Consider the following 22254-nt stretch of genomic DNA (forward strand, 5'->3'; position numbering starts at 1 on the left):
AAAGAAAAAATTATACTGATTGTCAAAGCAAAAATTAAGAGAAACAGTTAAAATTTTTACAAAAGAAAAAGAAATTTTTTTTTTGTTTATTCTTCCACGAGACGTGAGTATTTATTTGTTTTTGAAATCGAAAAAATGTTCTCCTTCGGAATAACACAAAACAATTAACCTTTTCATTTGGAAAAAAAGGCAGCACTTTAGTCCTTGTTTATTTAAATTAAAAAGTTGGTTAACAAATTTTCCTCTGAATAATGAACACTTTTGTAAAATGTTAGTAAGCGAAGATTGCAGAATAGTGAATTTAACTCAACTTCTAGTTAACGTTGCAGCATTAATTAACACAGTCGACATAGAACAACCCGCCGTCCACAGAATTTTCCTCTTCGAGCTATAAACTGTTCAGAATATAATTGGACGGTTGCAGACTTGCATTCTGATACAACACTTTCATTTAGTTAGTAAAAGTTTGTTTTCATAATAAACTATAATGAAAATACAAAAATATATAAACAATACACATCATTCAATTGTAAAAGATTCAGTTTTTCATTTTTTTTATGATTCTGTTGATGATTCCTTCTTGAAAAAAAATAATTTATTGAATAATTGAATGTTTCTTAAAATTCAATTCTCATAAGGAATTTTATCAACAAATTTTTAAATAATTAAATTCTTTGGAAGAATTTAAATAAATTTTGTGGGAATACTTACAATTTCGAGAAATTCGATAAAAATTCTATTAAAAAGTATTACAATTCTACGGCGAGTTTTATTATTTATGAAAATAATTGAATCCCTATCAAAATTTTTGAAAATAATTGAATTCTTTCGGAGAATTATAATAAAAAATTTTAAGAATAATTGCATTTTTCGAGGAATTCATTTGAAATTGTATTAAAAATAATTGAAATCCTGCGATGAGTTTTGTTAGTTATAAAAATAATTGAATTCCTGAGAAGAATTTTATTATTTATAAAAAAAATTGATCGAAAAATATTATGAAAATTGTGTTCCAAATAATATTGAATTCCTCTGAAAAATTTTATTATTTATGACAATAATTGAATTGCTGCAATAATTTCTAACTTCTCCAAAATTAAATTTTAAAAAAAAATATTTTTATAACTAAAAATCTTCTTTAAATCCATTATTTATAATAATATTTGAATAAAATTCTTTGAGAATTTTCAAATTCATTTGTTTATAATTCAATTTTACAAAATTTCAATTATTCGGATATTCTTCAATTAAATATAGGATTAGAAAATAAAAACTTAAAAAAAAATAATTTCGAAAAAAATTCAAATAAACTTTTTCAACAAAATTTATTCTTTTACGGAATTGTTAGTTAAAAGAATTCAATTATTCAAATACAAAAACAAATAATTTATTAAATAATTGAATGTTTCTTAAAATTGAATTCTCATAAAGAATTTTATGAACAAATTTTTAAATAATTCAATTCTTTTGGCAAAATTAAATAAAATTTTTAAGAATATTTACATTTTTCGAGGAATTTGATTAAATTTGTATTAAAAATAATTGAAATTCTGCAATGAGTTTTATTATTTATGAAAATAATTGAATTCCTAAAAAGAATTTTTAAATTTACAAAAATAATTGAATCTCAGTAACAATCTTATTATTTATGAAAATAATTCAATTCCGGTGAAATTTTTATTATTCTTATAACGTATTTTATTAAAATTTTTGTGAAGAATTGAAATTTTAAAAAGAATTTTATTATTTAAAAAATAATTGAATTCTTGCGAATAGTTTTATAAAAATCTTTTTAAATAATTGATTTTCTTCGAAAAATTGTATAAAAATTTTGTTTTGAATAATTGAATTTCTACGAAAATTTTATTATTTTTAAAAATAATTGAATTCTTGCGAATAATTTTATAAAAATCTTTTTAAATAATTGATTTTCTTCGAGAAATTTTATGAAAATTGTGTTTTAAATAATTGAATGCCTGTGAAAATTTAATTATTTATAAAAATAATTGAATTTTTGTGAAGAATTTTAGAAAAATGTTTTTTATTATTATTTTAGAAAATTTTTTTAAAATAATAAATATTGAAAATCATTTAATTGATGAAAATTTTTGAAAATAATTAAAATGTTGTCAAGAATTTAAAAAAATTTTTTGAAAATAATTGAATTTCGGAAAAGAATTTGAATATTTCTAAAGATAATTGAAATTTTGACGAGAATTTTAAAAAAATTTCTGAAAACAATTCAATTTCTGCGAATATTTTTACTTCAAATGGTTAATAATTTGAAAACTAAAAATAACATTCGATAATTTTGGAAAATTATCTAAAAGACCATTTGAAAATGGATAATAATTTGAAAACTAAAAATAAAATTCGATAAATTTTGAAAATGATCTAAAAGTGGTTTGAGAATCTTCTATTGAATCATTTATCGTGGGTGGAAAGTAAATTCTAATTAACTGTAATTAAAGGTAATGGAATTTTTTTTCCTCTGAAAGAATCATCTCACAGTGTATTTCAGTTTCTCTTATCGAATATCCATAGAGGATAAAAATGGATGTATATTAAATGCAAGATTATCGACAAATCCCTTTTCTCGATGTTTCTGTATAGGATTGGTACGTAGAGGTACGGATATTGGCCTATTTATATTATGTATATAGAAAAGGTATTCAAAAAGTGTTGTACGGTTCTCCAAGATTTCAATATAAAAGCTACAGTTTGAGAGAAAAAAAAACTATGAGAAAGAGAAAAAACTATGTAACATTAACCCGTGCCAGCTGGTAGTAAGTCAGAATGGAATATGTTTTGGTTGGATTAAAGAAAAAAACAAAGAGATAGAGAGAAAAACAGATGAAAAAGATAGATTAAAAGAAGAGAGAAATAGAGAGAGAAAGAGAGGTAGAAGAATTCGCGTGTCCTTCTAATTCCGAAGTTCGGCACGACTTTCCGTTCTCGGTTCACTCGTTATTATTATCATTTTTTTTTCATTTTTTTTTTTTTTTGTCTATTTCGCGAAACGGGGTATTACCTGTAAGTCTTGTTTCGCAGCCTCCGCACCTGCCCTCGTGTGAAAAGTCACGAAGCCCACCGGCTGAAATTTTAAAAATTAAATAAATTTTAGATTAATTTTTAGGAACATTATTATTTCTGGAAGCATGACTGTTATGATTTAAATCAGGATTTAAATCAAAGACATGTTTCCATTTTAAATCATGTTAAGTCAAATTTTTACTTAAACACAAGCTTTTTAAGCAGCTTTTGATTCAACTCGACAACAATTTTATTATTTTTTCTAAATTAAAGTAATTTATAGAATATCTATTTTTAAAAAAATATTTAAATACCAATTTATTTTTCTACAGGAATTAAAATATTTTAAATGATTTCAATGTAAATCCTTTTTGAAATTTAACTATTTCAAAAATTACAACAAAATTCAATTATGTCTTAGAATTTTTAGATAAAATTATTAAAAACATTAATTACTTATTATTAAAAATAAAATTTTTTTTAAAAATTTAATTTTTTTTTATTAAATTTACAGTTTTACTAAAAAATAAATTTTCAAAGATTTCAATTGAAAATATTTGTTGAAACTTAATTATTTTTAAAAAAAATTCACAGTATAACGCTTCTAATGTTCAATTCATACATGAAATTTTAATGGAATTTCAATTTTAAATAAATTTTTATTACAAAATTGTACGAGAATTCAATTTTTAAATACGAAACTAAATAATTTATTCAATAATTAAATATTTCCTGAAACTGACTTTTCATAAAAAGCTATTATATCAAAATTTTTGTAAATAATTGAATTATTACGAAAAATATTATTAAAATTTTTTAAAAATAATTGAATTCTTCCGAATAATTTTAAATAAAACTTTTGAGAATAATTGCATTTTTCGAGGAATTTATTTAAAATTGTATTAACAAAAACTGAAATCCTGTAAAAATTTTATTATTTATGAAAATAATTGAATTCCTGAGAAAAATTTTATTATTTATAAAAAGAATTGAATTCCTGAAAAGAATATTATTATTTATAAAAATAATTGATTTTATTCGAAGAATTTTATGAAAGATTTGTTTTGAATAATTTAATTCCTGTGAAAATTTTATTATTTATGAAAATAATTGAATTCTTTCAACGAATTTTATTAAAGAATTTTTAAAAAATTGATTTTAAGAAAGTTTTGTTTTAAATAATTCTATTGCTGTCAATATTTTATTATTTATGTAAATAATTGAATTCTTTCAACGATTTTTATTAAAGTTTGTAAAACTAATTGAATCTTGCGACGAATTTTATAAAAATCTTTTAAAAAAATTGATTTTTCCAAAAATTGTATGAAAATTGTGTTTTAAATAATTGAATTCCAGAGAATTTTATTCAATAAATAATTGGATTCTTGAAAAGAATTTTATTATAATTTTTAAGAAAAATAGAAATTCTGCGATGAGTTTTATTATTTTTGAAAATAATTGAATTCTTGCAACGTATTTTATTAAAATTTTTATGAAGAATTGAAATCTTGAAAAGTTTTTATTATTTTAAAAAATTATTGAATTTTTGTGAAAAATTTTATAAAAATCTTTTTAAATAATTGATTTTCTTCGAAAAATTGTATGAAAATTGTGTTTTGAATAATTGAATTCCTGTAAAAATTTTATTATTTATAAAAATAATTGAATTCTTGCAAGGTATTGTATTAATATTTTTCAAAAGAATTGAATTCCTGAGAAGAATTGTATGATTTATAAAAATAATTGAATTCTTTTTGGAAATTTTTTATTAAAATACTAGATATTGAAAATAATTGAATTTAGAAAAGTATCAAATTTGTTTTGATTTTTTAAAAAAATTATGATTTTTAACAGCTCTGCCTGGAAGATTGTCAGCGATTGAATTGCTTTTCCAAAACTCTCAAAGAAAGGAAAAAATTTAATTTATCCTCTATTAAATTATTATCGTATTTTAATTTATTATTTATCATACGCTTTCAGTCGATAAATTGAAACTTCTTTGTGCTCGGGAAATTAGTTTTGTATAAAGAGTGAATGTATAGTTTTAAATTTCATTTAAGAAGCATTAATTTAGATAAAGGAAAAGAAAAGCCGTATTTCTTATTATTCAGAAAATTCAAATGATACGAGGAAAAGCAAACAGGTCGTGAACTGTTTCGTATTGATTTTTAGACTTGTACCTAACCGTGCCAGAGACCGCGAGGCCACAAATAAAAATCACATTAAAAAACTTGGTCACTGCATAATCTTTTTTCCCGGTACTCAACCCCAAAAAATTCCTTAAACATTTTTTTTAGCCTCTTAAAATCCTGGAAAAGCTTTCAGCAAAACGGCATAATTCTATTTTTTATTTTATTTTTTAAAAACTAGACCAAAATACACGAATTCTTCAGTTTCAATTTTAGTGGAATTTTCATCAAAAAAAAAATATAAAAGGTCATTCATACCGTCAACCAATTTGGAATTTTTAATTCCTTAATTGACAGCAGGGTAATATGAAAACAAGGAATTATTCTTATTCTCTTTTCTCCTGCATTTCCAGGAGGAAATATATAATTACTGCCCATTTAAGAGCTTTCTATTTTCTAAAAGATAAATAAGCTCTTTATGACATTTTAAAATTTACTCCTAATTGCGATGGCAAATGAAGTACTCACCGATGCCGTTTTTCCATTTTTATTTGTGACTTTTAAGAGTGAACCCTCATAACCCTGAAACAAAAATAATAAATTGTGATTAAAAAAAGCGCATATATTTATTTATTCACATATAAATAAACAACTAAAATAAAAAATAAAAAATTACAAGAAATTTCTTTATTTATTTAAAATTTCTTTTAAAATTCATTTGTATATTAATTTGAAATTAGTTTCAACATTTATTTACTTCTATTCATTAAAAATTTCTTTTAAAATTAAAAACTTTTAAATTTAAAATGAATACAAATTTATTTACAACTAGCGACATACAATTTGTACAAAAAGACAGAATGATAATTTAGAGAAGATTCTTGTAATTTTACACATAATATTAAGTTTACTGTTAATGAGCCATATACCAGGATGTAAATTAGTTTATTAAGTTAAAGCACAGAGCTTTCATTCCCGTTAATTAATGTACTTAACATCTATAATAAATACCTCTAAATACCCGATAATTTTCAAAGCACAATGCAAACAGTCAAATATCAAAAATATTTTCCAATCTTTTATGAAAATTTTATTATTTATAAAAATAATTGAATTTCTGTCAAGAATATTATTATTTGTAAAAATAATTGAATTTTTGTGAAGAATATTATAAAAATCTCATTGAATAATTGATTTTCTTTAAAATTTTATGAAAATTGTGTTAAATAATTGAATTTCTGTGGAAATTTTTTTATTTATAAAAATAATTAAATTCTTTCATAACGAATTTTATGAAAGTTTTTATAAATATAATTGAATCGTGTGACGAATTTTATAAAAATCTTTTAGAATAATTTATTTTTTCCAGAAATTTTATGAAAATTGTATTTTAAATAATTGAATTCCTATGAAAATTTTATTTTTTATAAAAATAATTAAATTCTTGCAACGTATTGTATTAAAATTTTTCTAAAGAATTGAATTTGTGAGAGGAATTTTATTATTTATAAAAAGAACTGAATGCTTGAAAAGAATATTATTATTTATAAAAATAATTGAATTTTTGTTAAGAATTTTATAAAAATGTTTTTTAATAATCAATTTTATCAAAGTTTTGTTTTAATTAATTCAATTCCTATCAAGATTTTATTATTTATGGAAATAATTGAATTCTTTCAATGAATTTTATTAAATTTCTTAATAATAATTGAATGTTGCGTCAAATTTTATTAATAATCCTTTAAATTAATTAATTTTTTTCAAAAATTTTATGAAAATTTTGTTTAAAATAATTGAATTTATAAGAATAATTTCATTATTCAAAAAATAAAAGAATTCTTGGAACGAATTTTATTAAAACTTGTAAGAAAAGTAGATATTCTGCAATGAGTTTTATTATTTTTCAAAATAATTGAATTCTTGCAACGTATTTTATTAAAATTTTTAAAAAGAATTGAAATTTTGAAAAGAATTTTATTATTTGTAAAAATAATTGAATTCTTACGAAGAATTTTATAAAAATTTCCGAAGAATTTCTTTAAATTTCGAGAAAATATTGTAGTTTTATTTTAAGAATTTTAATTGAAAATTTTGAAAATAATTGAAATTTAGAAAGAATTTTATCAAACATTTGATAATGATTGAATGTTTTAGAACATTTTAAAACATGGATTTTTTTTTACTTTAGAATGTATAAAAATAATTGAATTCTTAAAAAGAATGTTATTATTTATGAGAATAATTGAATTGTTACGAAGAATTACATTAAAATTTTTGAAAATAATTGAATGTTTTGAAAGGATTTTATTAAAAATTTTACAAACAATTGGATTCAATAGAAAAAAATTATACTAAAACGTTTAAATGTAATGAATTTTTCTTAAGAATTTAAAAAAAATAATTTCTAATGAATTAGATTAATTAAAAATTTAAGTATAACTGATAATTTGTCATTCTATTTAAAAGAAAAGGGGTTCTTGAAAGTTGTATAATATAAAAATAGTAATGTAATATTAATTAAAAAAAAGTATTTATAAAGCGACTACTTCTTGAGTTTACTCTTATTTAGTATTTTCATAAAACTTTTTTTTTCCTTGTACTTATTCATTTTAATATCTAGGCTCACGTTACTTGGGGTTTTGCGACCACACATTACGTATGAAAAATATCTATAACATATTCCGAGAATTTTATGCAGCCTATTCTTTACTTTAATTTTCGACTTTTTATTATTACCTAATTATTTACAACGAGTGGGTTTTTTCTTTTTTTTAAATATACACTAGTTTCACTAAATATATTTTTTAAAAATAAAATATAGGTACTAGTTTTGCTGAATATATTTTTATTTTACTAAATATTTAGTAATTTTTATTTTACTAAATATTTAGTAATTTTTAGTTTACCAAATATTTAGTAATTTTTAGTTTACCAAATATTTAGTAATTTTTAGTTTACCAAATATTTAGTAATTTTTAGTTTACCAAATATTTAGTAATTTTTAGTTTACCAAATATTTAGTAATTTTCAGTTTACCAAATAATTAGTAATTTTTAGTTTACTAAATATATATTAATATTTAGTAACTTCTTTTTAAATGTTTAATATTTAGACTATAAATATTATAAATAATTAAAAATTCATTTGGCTTTTAAAAAAATACCAGTTGCTCGCAGGTACATTTTGTGGATTGTCAGTGAGGTTTTGAAACTATATACATTATAATACTATATATTATAAAGTTTATGCTTTCATAAAATACGAAACGATAAGCAGCTTACGTTCGCATCGTATAAAAGCCAAAGATAAACGCAATGGAGTTACTTCTAAAGGGAAGGAAGTAAGTATTCTATCGATTCGCAAATATCCATAAATTTTAAACTATTCGCAGATTTGCATATTGTTCTTGCCTTTTTTAGATCGATATCAAATCTTCGACCGAAAGGTAATTTACCTGTAGAAAATGTACCTGCAAAATTACACAGATTTTCTTTTTCCATTTATTGCGCTTCGCAATACTTCGCAATATTCAATCTGAAATACATTTACTGATAATAAAAATTCGATGGGGGAAAAAAAGTTCCAATAAAAATTTTTACAAATTCTTCACCACTTTTAAATAAGGTAATAAAAAAAAAATTGAGACAAAAAGGAAAAAATTGTTGCATCGAAACAATTTTTTCTTTTTTGTCTCAATTTGAGAAATATTTGATAAATATTTGATTTGATATTAGATAAAACTGGGGTTTTTTTTAATAATAAATTAATATTTGCAATATTTTTATGTTCACTTGTCGCAAAAGGATTTTTTTTTAATATCTATTTGTAGTTTGAAAAAGAATAAATTCAATTCTTCTTTTATTTCTTGTCCTGTTGACATGAACCTTTTCTCCGTACGCTAAATAAATAATAAGTTAAGCCAAGTAGAAATGAAACAACTGAAAGAATAAAAAGAAAGCTCTGGATTTTATAGTTAAACAGTTGTAAGTATATATAATACTGGATTACATCTATTTGAAAAATGTCCTCCAAGTATTGAGTACCGTCTAGCAGTGTGATTATATGAAGCCTTTCAAAACTTTTGGCATCGAGGAGAAAATAAACTCTACGAATTCACGAAAAAAGTAAAAGAAAAACACATTTAAATTCATTAGCACTCAAAAATATGCTGTGAAAAAAGTTATCAAATTAAAACAATTTATAAAAATAGTGATAATAATCGAAATATTTCTGTCCTCATGAAAAGTTAGTGCTTTTGATTCCAAATTGTTTTCAAATAAATAAATAAATAAATAAAAAACAATCGATAACAATAAATAACAATAAATAACAATAAGTATTCAAACCATATTGTTACTCTAACTTCTTCGAAATTATTTTCATCATTTAAATTCAATTAATATTTTCTAGAATTTTTAACTACAATTCTTCTTTTATTATTAGATAAAAGTGCGAAAAATTTAGATTTCCAAAGATTTGAATTTGAACTCTTTTCAAAATTCAATTAATTCTAAAAATCCATGCTACTATGCTTTTGATATTAAATTATTATCTAAAATTAAAACTCAAATTCATTTTTAAATTAATTTTTATTAAATAATTCTTCGAGAATTCAATTTTTTAAATACAAATAAAATGAAAATAAATAATTTATTCAATAATTGAATGTTTCTTAAAATTGAATTTTCATAAAGAATTTAAATTCTGCAAAGATTTTTATTAAAATTTTTGAAAATGATGGAATTTATAATTTAGTATTTAATAATTGAATGTTTCTTAGAATTGAATTTTCAGAAAGAATTTAATCAACATATTTTTAAATAATTGAATTTTCTTGACAAATTTAAAAAAAAAATTTCAGAATAATTTTCATTTTTCGTGAACTTAATAAAAATTTGTACCAAAAATAATTGAAATTCTGCAAAGATTTTTATTAAAATTTTTTTAAATAATTGAATTTCGAAGAAAATTTTTATTATTTATAAAGATAATTGAAATTTTTATGAGAATTTTCGTAAATTTTGGAACATAATTAAAGAATTTTATAATAATTTTTGAAAATAATTGAAAACTTTTTGAAGAATTTTATTAAAACTTTTAAAAATACTTAAATTCCTGAGAAGAATTGAAATAATAATTTATAAAAATAATTGATTTTTAGAAAAGAAGTTTATTAAAATTTCTTCAAATAATTGATTTTATGGGGAGAATTTTCATGGAAAAATAAAAATGATTAAATATTTATTTAAAAATGAAGTTATTGGTGTTTTTGAATAATTTTATAATTAAGCTCCTCTTAAAACAAAAAAAAATTATTTCTATTATTAATATTAGCAATTATTATTATTAGTTATTATTATATTGAATTGTTTTCTTATTCTATTATACGATATAGACTACTTTCTCAATTACCTGATTAAATTGTTCCATAAAAATGTAATAGGAAAAAAATGTCAAATAAATGCGCAATTGGGGCATGGAAAAATAAATAAAATTACCGTATAAAAAAAAAAAAATAAATAAATAAAGAAATAAAATTACGGTATTAAAAATTGAAGAAAATTACCTTTGTAACTGGCATAGTCTAAATGTAATTGGTTTTACCGAAACCGTCAAAATGCGATAAAAGCCTTGAAGCATGTAACATTCATCAAATAATCACGTGACACAACTGCATAATTCGATTTTAAATTTTCCATTTTCTTTCATTACGCGGATTATTTCTTTATTTCTACATTTTTATATATATACATAAAGCGAGTGTTTCTCAAAAATTAATTAAAAAATTTTCCCATATACTTTTCTGTATATTCCTCGTCTGCGTCACTATTTCCAAACCGGTAATTTTTTTATTCTTTTTCTTTAATAATTATTGAAACGGTTTTTTTTATTGATTTTCGTAAATATAATTAAGTTTTTTTTATATGGAGATAAAATTTAATAATAAATAAAATATAAAATAATAAAATTTATTCATTTGTTAATTTTTATTATATTTTATTATTTTTTATTATTTTTTTATTATTTTTTATTATTTTTTATTATTTTTATTTATTGTTATTATTTATTATTATTATTATTTTTATTATTTATTATGATTTTGCATCAAATAAATTTTTTTTCAGTGTAACGTGATTTGATTTTGATGTTATCCGAGAGGCGAGGCTTTTTTTTATGGGATTGCGATTATTTGAGAGTTGAAATTAGTGTAGATTAGTAGTACACAAGTGGAACTAGTCAGTTTCGGTCAGACGACTTTCAACGTGTTGGCCCGAAAAGAAAATAAATTACTTTATCAGATAATCAATATCGTTTAGAAACAAGCTATAAAATAAATGTTCTTGCCATTATTGCGAAGGTCTAAACCTATTCAAACGATTGTATTAATAATGCGAAACCTTCGCTATCTTTCAATTTCAATTGAAATGCAAAAAAAAAAAAAAAAAAAAATCATTTATAATCAATATCGAGCGGATACCATAATATTACTATATGCGGGAAATTAATAAATCAACGGAAACTGAGAAATACTTTTTTCTAATTTTCTTTCTCAACCACGATTCTCTTTTATGAACTTTAGCCACGGAATATAATTTAATAATAAAATAATATGTTTAATTTATTTAAATTTAAATTTTATTTATTTAAACTTAATTTTAAATTTTATTTATTTATATTTAATTTTAAATTTTATTTATTTAATTTTATTTAATTTAATTAAATTTCTTAATTTATTTGCGATGTGATTTTTTTAAAAATTTTATTTGTTTTTTAATGAATTTTTCCACTTTTAATGAATTGAAAATGAAAATTGAAAATAATTTTATGGATAAATTTTATTCACTTTGGTGCGAATTAGATTCTCAGGCGGAGAACTTTTGGTTTTTGCGGTTAATTGAAAAATATATTTGAGTGTTTGGAAGAAAAAAAATCCATGGGATATAGTAAATCGAGCTGCGGTTCGTAGATAATCTACAACGAATTGCATAATTGCAGAATCTTGCACGAATCACGATCTGTGAGCATGTATATAAACTCGGACAGATTGCGGTGGAACAACGTGCACGCAACGATATAAAATTCAAATGATTCTAGCATCCTGAAAATAAAATAAATTCTATGGCAAAAAAAAACTAATTAATTTATAAATTATAATAAAAGGAAAATTAGCAAAAAACAAAAAAAAAAATTACTCGAAATTATTCCGATGAGACACTTTTGTAAACACTTTTTTTATTTAACGATTTTTAATTTTAAAAGAAACATTTATGATATTAGAAATATTTTGTTTTATAAAAATGATTTTTATACGAATTTAATTAGATTTTATTACTCTCCGCGTGTGGGAAGAGCTGGGGCATATGATAAATATACATATATATATATATACAGTTTAAGCAAAGAGGCACGCGCGGGTAAATGAGAAAATTGAGCACATTAAACATATTATTACAGAGTTCGTAGACTTCGTGTCAGTTTGTAGTGTATCTTCATTCATTTCCACGCAGCAACTTTCTGCTCTTAGACAACCTAGTTTCAAAATAAATGCAACTGTTTTCTCAAAAGCAGGAAACTTTTCCCCTCCAAAAAAAAAAAAAAAAGAAAAAAATAATAATAATTGCAAGATTTATTCTCTCCTGAATAAAAATGAGGGGAGTCAACTTTTTTTACCAAGCTGAATTTATTAAGCAAAGATAAAGTTCAAATAACCAGGGAAAGGTTAACATTTTATTTTAAAACTTACGACAGTATTTTCAAGTATTTCTAAATTTTAGTTACCATTTTTCAATTTTCAAAATTTCTAATTCAAATTTTTTGAAATTCTATAAATATAAATAATTAAAGGTGACCGAGTGATAACATTATTTGATATTATAATATAAGAATATTTTTAGTGTAACTTCTTCAAAAATTATTATAATCCTTTCAAATTCGATTATAATTTTCTACAATTTTGAAAAAAAATTCTTCTTTAAATCAATTATTTTTAATAATTTTTGAAAAAGTTCTTATTTCAGAATTTTTCAATCCATTTGTTTACAATTTAATTTTACGTAAAATTGACATAATTCGGAAATTCTTCAATTAAATATTATACATTAGAAAATAAAAAATTAACAACTTGAAATAATTCTAAAAAATTTCGATTAAGCTTTTTAAAAAAAATTAGTTGCAAAGAATTTTTAATTAAAAATATGAAAAATTCAAATTTTCAAAGATTTTAATTTGAAATCTTTACAAAATTCAATTATTTCTAAAAATTTCAATTATTAGTAAATTCTCAAGAATTCAATTATTATCTAAAACTTTAACTGAAATTAATTTTTAAATCAATTTTTATTGGTAAATTCTATGAGAATTCAATTATTTTAATACAAACATAAATAATTTAATTTTTCTTTATCTTATACATAATTTTAAAACAAATTTTTAATTAATTGAATTAATTCGACGAAATTTAATAACATTTTTAAGAATAATTACATTTTTCGAGGAATTGAATAAAAACTGTATTAAAAATAATTAAAATTCTGCAATGAATTTTATTGTTTATGAAAATAATTAAGAAGAATTTTATAAAAAAAAAAGTTTCAAACAATTGATTTTTTCGAAAAATTTATGCAAATTCTATTTTTAATAACTGAATTCCTGTGAAATTTTCATTATTTCAGAAAATATTTAAATATTCGTCTAGAACTTTGGCAAAATTGTTTTGAAACAATTGAATTCTTTTGGAAAATTTTATTAAAATAATACATATAAAAATTATTGAATTAAGAAAAATTTTTGAAAATAATTGAATTCTTGTGATGAATATTGGTTATTTATGAAAATAATTGACTTCCTGCGAATGATTTTATTGATTTTATTATTTATTTATTATTTATGAAAATAAAATAATTGAATTTTAAAAATAATTGAATTCTTGTAATGAATATTGTTATTCATGAAAATAATTGAATTTCACAATGAATTTTAAGAAAAATTTTTGAAAATAATCAAATTTTATTATCTTTTGAAAATAATTGAATTCTTGTGATGAATATTGTTATTTATAAAAATAATTTACTTCCTATTTAATATTTAATAATTCACTTATAATTGAATTTTTTCGGAGAATTTTGCTATATTCAATTATAAAAATAATTGAAATGTTGACAATTTTTTTTTTTTTACATTTCTTGAAAATAATTTAATTTCTGCGAAAAATTTTATTAATTTGAAAAATAATTGAATTCTTATGATGAATTTTGTTAATTGTGAAAATAATTGAATTTTATAAAAAAAATTTCAAATTAATTAAATTCATGTGATGAATATTGTTATTTATGAAAATAATTGACTTCCTTCGAATGAATTTATTATTTATGAAAATAAAATAATTGAATTTTACAATGAATTTCATGAAATTTTTTGAAAATAATTGATCTTCTGGAAAGAATTTTAATTCGTTCAAAGAATTGCGATAAATTTTTTAAAATTGAAATTAATTTCAATAAAGTTGAAATTAAAATTTTTCAAAAAAATACTTTATTAAATGATTTATAAGTAATAACTTTATGGCAGTTCTTCAATAGAATTAAGTAATTTTAAATAAATTATTGTTAGAAATAGAAAAAATTCAATTTTTTTATGTTGACAGTGAATAATAATCATAATAATTATTATAATCATAATAATAATAATAATAATTATGATAATAATAATATTAATAACAATAAATAATGATAATAATAATAATATGAGTAATTTATTATTATTGCAAATATGGCATAATTAGAATGTAAATACGATATTGGATTAATGACAAGTAGAATTATTAAGACACAACCTTCTGTGCGATTGTTGAAGTCTGAAGCCATAAATGTGCAAAGTATGACATGGTAATACAGTAATATTACGACTACAACTTGTCAATTATGGTGGCACTTAAGATGTCTATTGTTCTGTCAGATAGTGCTCTCTAGTGAACGGCACACATTTAAACTCAATAATGTTCGCATAAGAGTATTCTCTCCGAATTTGTGTTTGTGCTAAATGGAACTTGAACATATTTTAACAATTTACGATTCTAATAAACGAATGATACTCCCTCTCCGATTAATTTACTATTTCAATTCTGAATTCAAATTCACAATTAAATTAAATATTAATTTCAATTGCTATATAAGACAATTCGATATTTAATTTAATTATTCATTTGAAAATCAGATTGGATGCAGTATTTTTTTAGTAGAATTTATTCTTTATTAATTCTTTTTAGTAAAATTTATTCTTTATTAACTCTTTGCCGTACATTAGTTTTCCCCACCTCAGAAACAAGCAGTTTGACAGTTGAATCACGTGGAAAATATCAGAACCGAATGTTAGTTTGATTTTGAGGTTATGTTTACATAGGATATTTATGTTTGATAAAAGTCTTTAACAATCAAATTTACCATTTTTAAATTGTAATAAATTGCAAATATACATTTACACTTTACACAAAAAATCGTATTTTTAGTGATCAATTAGTATAATTAAATATAATTTATTGTAAAATATAAATGGGTTCCAATTTTGAGAAGGTACGATACTGCAAGTTTAGACACTTACATTCTCACACATAACTAACTTATCAACACAAGCATAAACGCCTCTTCTCATTGGCTGTTCCCCCAAAAAGGACTCTAGACGACATTTCGTAACATATGAACGGCAAAGAGTTAATACTTTTGAGTAAAATTTATTCTGCATTAATACTTTTTAGTAAAATTTATTTTTTATTGTAAGTATAAAATTTACTTAAAAAACTTGTAGTAAAATTTACTTTCTGTTATAAAATAGTTTTATTGTAATAAAATAATATTTAGACTGAATAATATTTTTCAGTAATATTTAGAGTCATGTTCTTTAATGACAAAAGAACAAAAAAAGCTGCTAGAAAAGTAGAGTTCGTAAGATTTACAAAGACGCAATACTTTATGTATTTCATTCTTATGAGTCTTGAACTATTTTTGTCCCTAATCGCCAAGATGATTAACATACTCATCTAGCCATGAGATGCACTTCCTGTCGAGGCCTCAATTATTAAGCAACCTCAATTTCGGACCCATTTTTTACACAGGAAATCAGAAAGCTCAATGAAAAGAACGAGTTCTTTAGAGATTAGTATTTATACTCCATTGTTTTCATTATCCTTTGTCTATATTTTTAACGCTCCTAGATAACAATAATTTATCTACGGTGATGAAAAATATTATGCTCAAATTTTATTCTTCCCCAAATGTACTGTAATTAATAAATTTATCATTTTTTGAAAATCATTTTTCGAAAAAATGGTCATTTTCAAAAAGGAGATAAAAAGACTTAAAATAGTTCAAAAGAGTTAAAATTAGACTTCGCACTCAATAATTAATTTTAAAAAAGTAGCTTTCAAACTAAAAAAAAGTAGTAAAAATGTAGCTATGGAAAAATTAAACTTGACACGTGACACCAAAAAATACTCGTTTTAGACACTTCACAAAACTGACAAAAATTCCATTCTTAAAAATTTAATTTTTTAATTTTTATTCAATATTTTAATTTTCTTACTTTTTCTTAATTTTCATCAAAAATATTTACTTCTTTCTTATCCTGATGATAATAAATTAAATTCCTGCAACGTATTTTATTATTCGTGAAAGAATTGAAATATTTAGAAAAATAATTTAATTCTTGCGAAGAATTTTATTAAAATCTAAAAGAATAATTGAATTATTTCAAAAGAATTGAATTAAAATTGTATTTAAAATAATTGATTTCTTTCGATCAATTTTATTAAAATATTTGAAAATAATTGAATTATTGCGAAAAATTTTATTAAAATGTTGAAAAAGAATAATTGAATTTCTGTGAAAAATATTGATATTTTTAAAAGTAATTGAATAGTTGCAAAGAATTTTATAAACATTGTTTTAAATTATTTTATTTGTCGAAATATAATAAATATGAAAATTTTATTTTAAATAATTGAATTCCTGTGGAAATTTTATTATTTATGAAAATAATTGAATTCTTGCCAACGATTTTATTAGAATTTTTTAAAATAATTGAATTTCCAGGAAAAAATTTATTACTTTAAAAAATAATTGAATTCTTGTGATGAATATTGTTATTTATGAAAATAATTTAATTTTGCAAAGAATTTTATTAAAATAACTTTTCGAAGAATTGAAATTAAATTTTTAATATTAATTACATTTTTTGAACAATTCCTGTAAAATTGTATTAAAATAATTGAAATCCTGCGATGAATTATATTATTTATGAAAATAAATTAATTGTTCCAGAGAATATTCTTAAAATTTTCAAAAATAATTAAATTCCTGACAAGAATTTTATTATTTATGAAAATAATTGAATTATTGCGAAAAATTTCAATGAAATGTTTAAAAAGAATTGAATTTTTGTAAAAAATTTTGTTATTTTTGAAAATAAATGAATTCTTCATATGAATTTTATAAACATTGTTTTAAATAATTAATTTTTTCGATATATAATTAATATTTTGCAAACTTTATTTTAAATAATTGAATTTTTGTGAAAAACTTTATTGGTGAAAATAATTGAATTTTTCAATTAATTAATTTAAAATAGTATTATAAAAATAATTGAAATATCTACGATGAATTTTATTATTTATAAAAATAGTTGAACTTTTGCTTAGAATTTTATCAAAAATTTTTTTATAAAATTGAATTTCTATGCCAAATGTGAAAGTAATTGAATTATTTTAAAGAATTGTATAAAAATTTTGTTAAATAATTGATTTTTTCGAAATTTTTTCAAAAATGCTACTCTAAATTAATTGAATTCCTGTGGAAATTTTATTATTTATGAAAATTATTGAATTTCGGATGAATTTTATCAATTTTTTTAAGTAATTGAATTCCTTTGGGAAATTTTGTGAAAAATAATTGAATTTTGAATATTTTTTGAAAATAAATTATTTTTAAAGAATTTGATTACAAGTTTTAAGAAAATTTTTTTGATTTCTAGTATTAGCGAATTTAAAGTAGTGGAAATTCTAAACAAACAGAAATAGTAGCTTTTAGTGGCTGAAATCTAAAAAAAAGTACTGAAATCGTAGCATAACGTAAAAAAGTAGTAAATAGTAGGTTTTAGTAGATGAGTGCGAAAAAATAAATAGGAAAATAGTAAAAAAAAAAAATAAATAGTAAAATAGTAAAAAAAACAATTAAAAAATAGTAAAATAATTAAAACAATTAAAAGAGTTAAAAAAGAGTGGAGAAAAATGTTTTAAAATTCTGAAAAATGACAAAAAAAAATGTTAAATATGATGCAAGTACATTTTTTCTCTAATATATACAATGGATAATACTAATGTGGATATTATAATAAAACAATTTGTTACGTAAGCTTTAATGGCACAAATATGCGTTTATAGAATGAATAATGCAGATATTATTGGTAATCAAAAGGATCAAAAATCTTTGATAGTCTGAAGGTTAGCTGTGCAATGTGATTACCTGTATCATCATTATTATTTTGGTTTCAATTACACTCATTCAGAACGTTGATTACACTGCTGGAAAACGACTGGCTGATCAAAGCCATCCGTTTCACGGATGAACAAGTTCAACAAATCGTTAGCTACATATCCAGTCAGTCTTTCTTTTTAAAATGTTCATTCAACTATTTTTTTTTTTCATTAATATACCATATTAAATTGCACGTTTATTATAGAAGAAAAATTAATTTCCCTTATTAGAAAAATAATTCTACTTTTTTCCATATAATAAAATTATTGTATAATAAAAATACATTGTACGCGAAAAACATACGTTCCATATGTTAAATTTATTATTTATAGTTACAATTTTATTTAATATTTATTTAATATTTATTTAATATTTATTTTTTTTAAATTATTTGCATAAAATATTCAATTTATATATTAATTTCTCGAATAAAACTATGAAAATGAATAATAAATGAATGAAAAATGAATGCAAAACAAATAAAAAATGAAAAGTAAAAAATACAATTGCTTTAATTATATTTGAAAAGTTGCTTTATATTTTTCCATTTATAAGCGAGAATAAAGAACGAAAAAAAAAATGAAAATATAAACAATGAATGAAACATCATAAAATATTAATTTGAAAGTAAACAATATGTTACAAAAGTATAGAGTATGAAAATTCAGAGATTAAACTTGATAAATTTGTGAAATCGCTTTCAGTTTCGAGATTGGCAAAATAAGCGGTTTAATTCATTTACAGAGTAAATTTCAATATATATACATTCTCCGACAATAATTGATTCTGTTTTCACTAAATATTGATAATAAATGCTTTAATTTATCAGAATTCCATCAAACATAATGTAAAAATTATTTGTTAAAGAAGGAAAATTTTTCATGATAATTAAATTTTTATAAACAAATAATTGAAAATTTTTTAAATAATTGAAATTTCTTTACATTCTAAATAAAAATAATTTAATTTTTAATTATTATAAAACATGAAGATATCGATCACTCCGAGTCTTTGACTCGGAGCAATCGATATCTTCGTGTTTTATAACAAATATACTTTTATAAATTGTTTAATTTAAAAAAGATTTGAATTTGAAATTTTTTTTTCCTGTGGAAAATCATGTTTCAAAAATAAGATTAAAAATAGAAATTTTGCAAATATTTTTTTTCTTTTTCTAAAACAAAATAATAATTTTATTAAAAAAATTGTGATTCATGAAGAAAAATAATGGAAAATAAAAAGACAACTTCAGATTATGAGGGACAGAAAAAGTGAATGAATGAAAGAACAATCAAATTATTATAGTTAATTATAGTTAATTCCCAATTAATTCCAGTGAAATAAATTAAAATTGAAAATAAAGGTGCGGAATTACTAGGAATTAAATTACAAATGTTAAGCCATTGATATATACGTTGACACTCGAACCGAAATTGAGACCTTTAATACCAAAGCACAGTCTTCTCTCTAATCTAAAAAGAAAAAAAGAAAAAAAAAGAAAAAAAAAGAGTAGATCCACTTTTGCATACGAGGGGGAAGAGAGAGAGGAGACACGATGCTGTTTCGCATCGAATTTCGTTGATTTTCACACAAAACTATTTTGAGGGTTTTGTTCACTGAGAATTCGACCTCACACAAAATAACACCTACAGCACACAAAATTATTCTCCTACATATAAATGGAGTTAATGTCTCTCATTGTTGCTGCAAAATATATGCACAATAGAATTCCAAACATGGAACCATAATTTTCTATGAGAAGCTAGTAAAACAAAGGAATTTCCTAACCTATGTTTATGACATTTTGAGAGAGAGAGAGAGAGAAAAGGAAAAAGGGTTACAAATTAGAATCGTTTTCGAACCTTCTGATAATTATACAAGACACTGTAAAATTTGTTATCATTCGGCTCACGCGAACAGAACTTTTTTTTTTTTTTTATTTCTTTTCGAAAAAAAACTCTCGCAATTTTCTCTAATGCACTTGCAGGCAAACAATTTTTCTGTAATAGTTCGTTTCCATTCTTGGGAAACGATGAACAAAGCTTGCAATTTTTAGACACGTTTCTTTGTTTAGATTTTCTGAATGTCGATCAATTATTAAACTCTTTTATTATTCAATTATTAAACTGTTTTATTATTATTGTTCTTATTATTATCATTTTAATTATTATCATATTATTAGCATTATCATTATTAATATTATTTTTTTATTATTTTTTTATTATTTTTATTGGCATTATTTAAAAATTATTTCTATTCTTAATAACATTATTAACAATACACTTAAAAAAATTCATTTTTCATTCAAATACCCGATTAATTGACTGTTATCAATTAAATAATAGTCAATTAATCGGTTATTTGAATCAAATAAATTTTTCTCAATGTATTGTTAATAATATTATTAATAGAAATAATTTTTATTTGAATCAAATAATTTCTATATTTGAGTCAATTAAATGGTTCAATTCATATTTGCATCAAATACTGAAATTATTGGCACAACTCAATTTTTCCAAAACTCAATTATTTTTTAGAATTTTTTGTAAAAAAACTATTCAAAACTTTAATAATTTTTAAAGAAAAATAATACATTAATAATAAATATTTTTGTAATAATAACCATAAAAATATAAAAGAATAATTATTAATCAGATATAAATTGCAAAAATACTATCTTGGAAGTTTACCATCAAATTTCTATGACTGTAATTTAATTATGACAACTATGATTGAAATTATCATCGGTAAGTGTAACTGCCACCGATTCAAACTATTATCGCGACTGCAGTCAGGACCGTAGGAGCCTTTTTTCGTGGCGGTGGCAAAATTTTTTTATTTCCATCCTTCGAAAAAATTTTAATACGAAAAAAACTTGAAGAGTAATTTATCAATTTTCTCTAAATTTAAATTAAAATAAGAAAAAATAAAATTACATTCAAAAATAGAATAATTCTTGTTAAATAATAATAATTAAATGCCTAGATATTCTATTTTCTACAGGAATTAAATTTTTTAAAAAATTTAATTGAATTACAAAATTTTTAAAAAAATCTACGAGAATTCAATTACAATTTAAATACAAAAATAAATGATTTATCGAATAATTGAATATTTCTTAAAATTCAATTCTGATAAAGAGCTTTGACAAAATTTTTGAAAATAAGTGAATTGTTACGAAGAAATTCATTAAAATTTTTGAAAATAATTGAATTGTTGCGAACAATTTCATTAAAATTTTTGAAAATAATTGAATTCCTGTAAAAATTTTATCATTCATGAAAATAATTGAATTTTCGTAACAAATTTTATTAGAATTTTTAAGAAGAATTAAAATCCTGCGATGAGTTTTTATTATTTTTGAAAATAATTGAATTCTTGCAACGTATTTTATCGAAATTTTTATGAAGAATTGAAATCTTTAGAAGAATGTTATCATTTATAAAAATAAATGAATTCTTGCAAAAAATTTTATAAAAATCTTTTTAAATAATTGATTATCTTGAAATAAAGTTTATGAAAATTGTGTTTTAATTTTTAATAATTGAATTTCTATGAAAATTGTACTA

At 21.0% G+C, this 22254-nt stretch overlaps 2 protein-coding genes across 4 annotated transcripts in view; one reads left to right on the forward strand and one right to left on the reverse strand.

Moving 5' to 3' along the window:
- LOC122499272 (aquaporin-like) overlaps positions 1 to 22254 on the forward strand; it is a 240862-nt gene that overhangs the window by 167657 nt on the left and 50951 nt on the right. The window lies entirely within an intron of this gene.
- Positions 1 to 22254, reverse strand: part of LOC122499270 (protein couch potato) — a 101221-nt gene that overhangs the window by 36210 nt on the left and 42757 nt on the right. For all 3 annotated transcript variants that reach the window (XM_043607521.1, XM_043607520.1, XM_043607522.1), the window contains 2 exons: positions 5691 to 5744; positions 3032 to 3094 (listed from right to left, as the gene is read on the reverse strand). In XM_043607521.1, the coding sequence (XP_043463456.1) occupies positions 3032 to 3094; positions 5691 to 5744 (117 nt within the window). The remainder of the gene's footprint in view (positions 1 to 3031; positions 3095 to 5690; positions 5745 to 22254) is intronic.

This window comes from Leptopilina heterotoma, unplaced genomic scaffold (genome assembly GCF_015476425.1).
Source record: "Leptopilina heterotoma isolate Lh14 unplaced genomic scaffold, ASM1547642v1 Lhet_166, whole genome shotgun sequence".
NCBI lineage: Eukaryota > Metazoa > Arthropoda > Insecta > Hymenoptera > Figitidae > Leptopilina > Leptopilina heterotoma.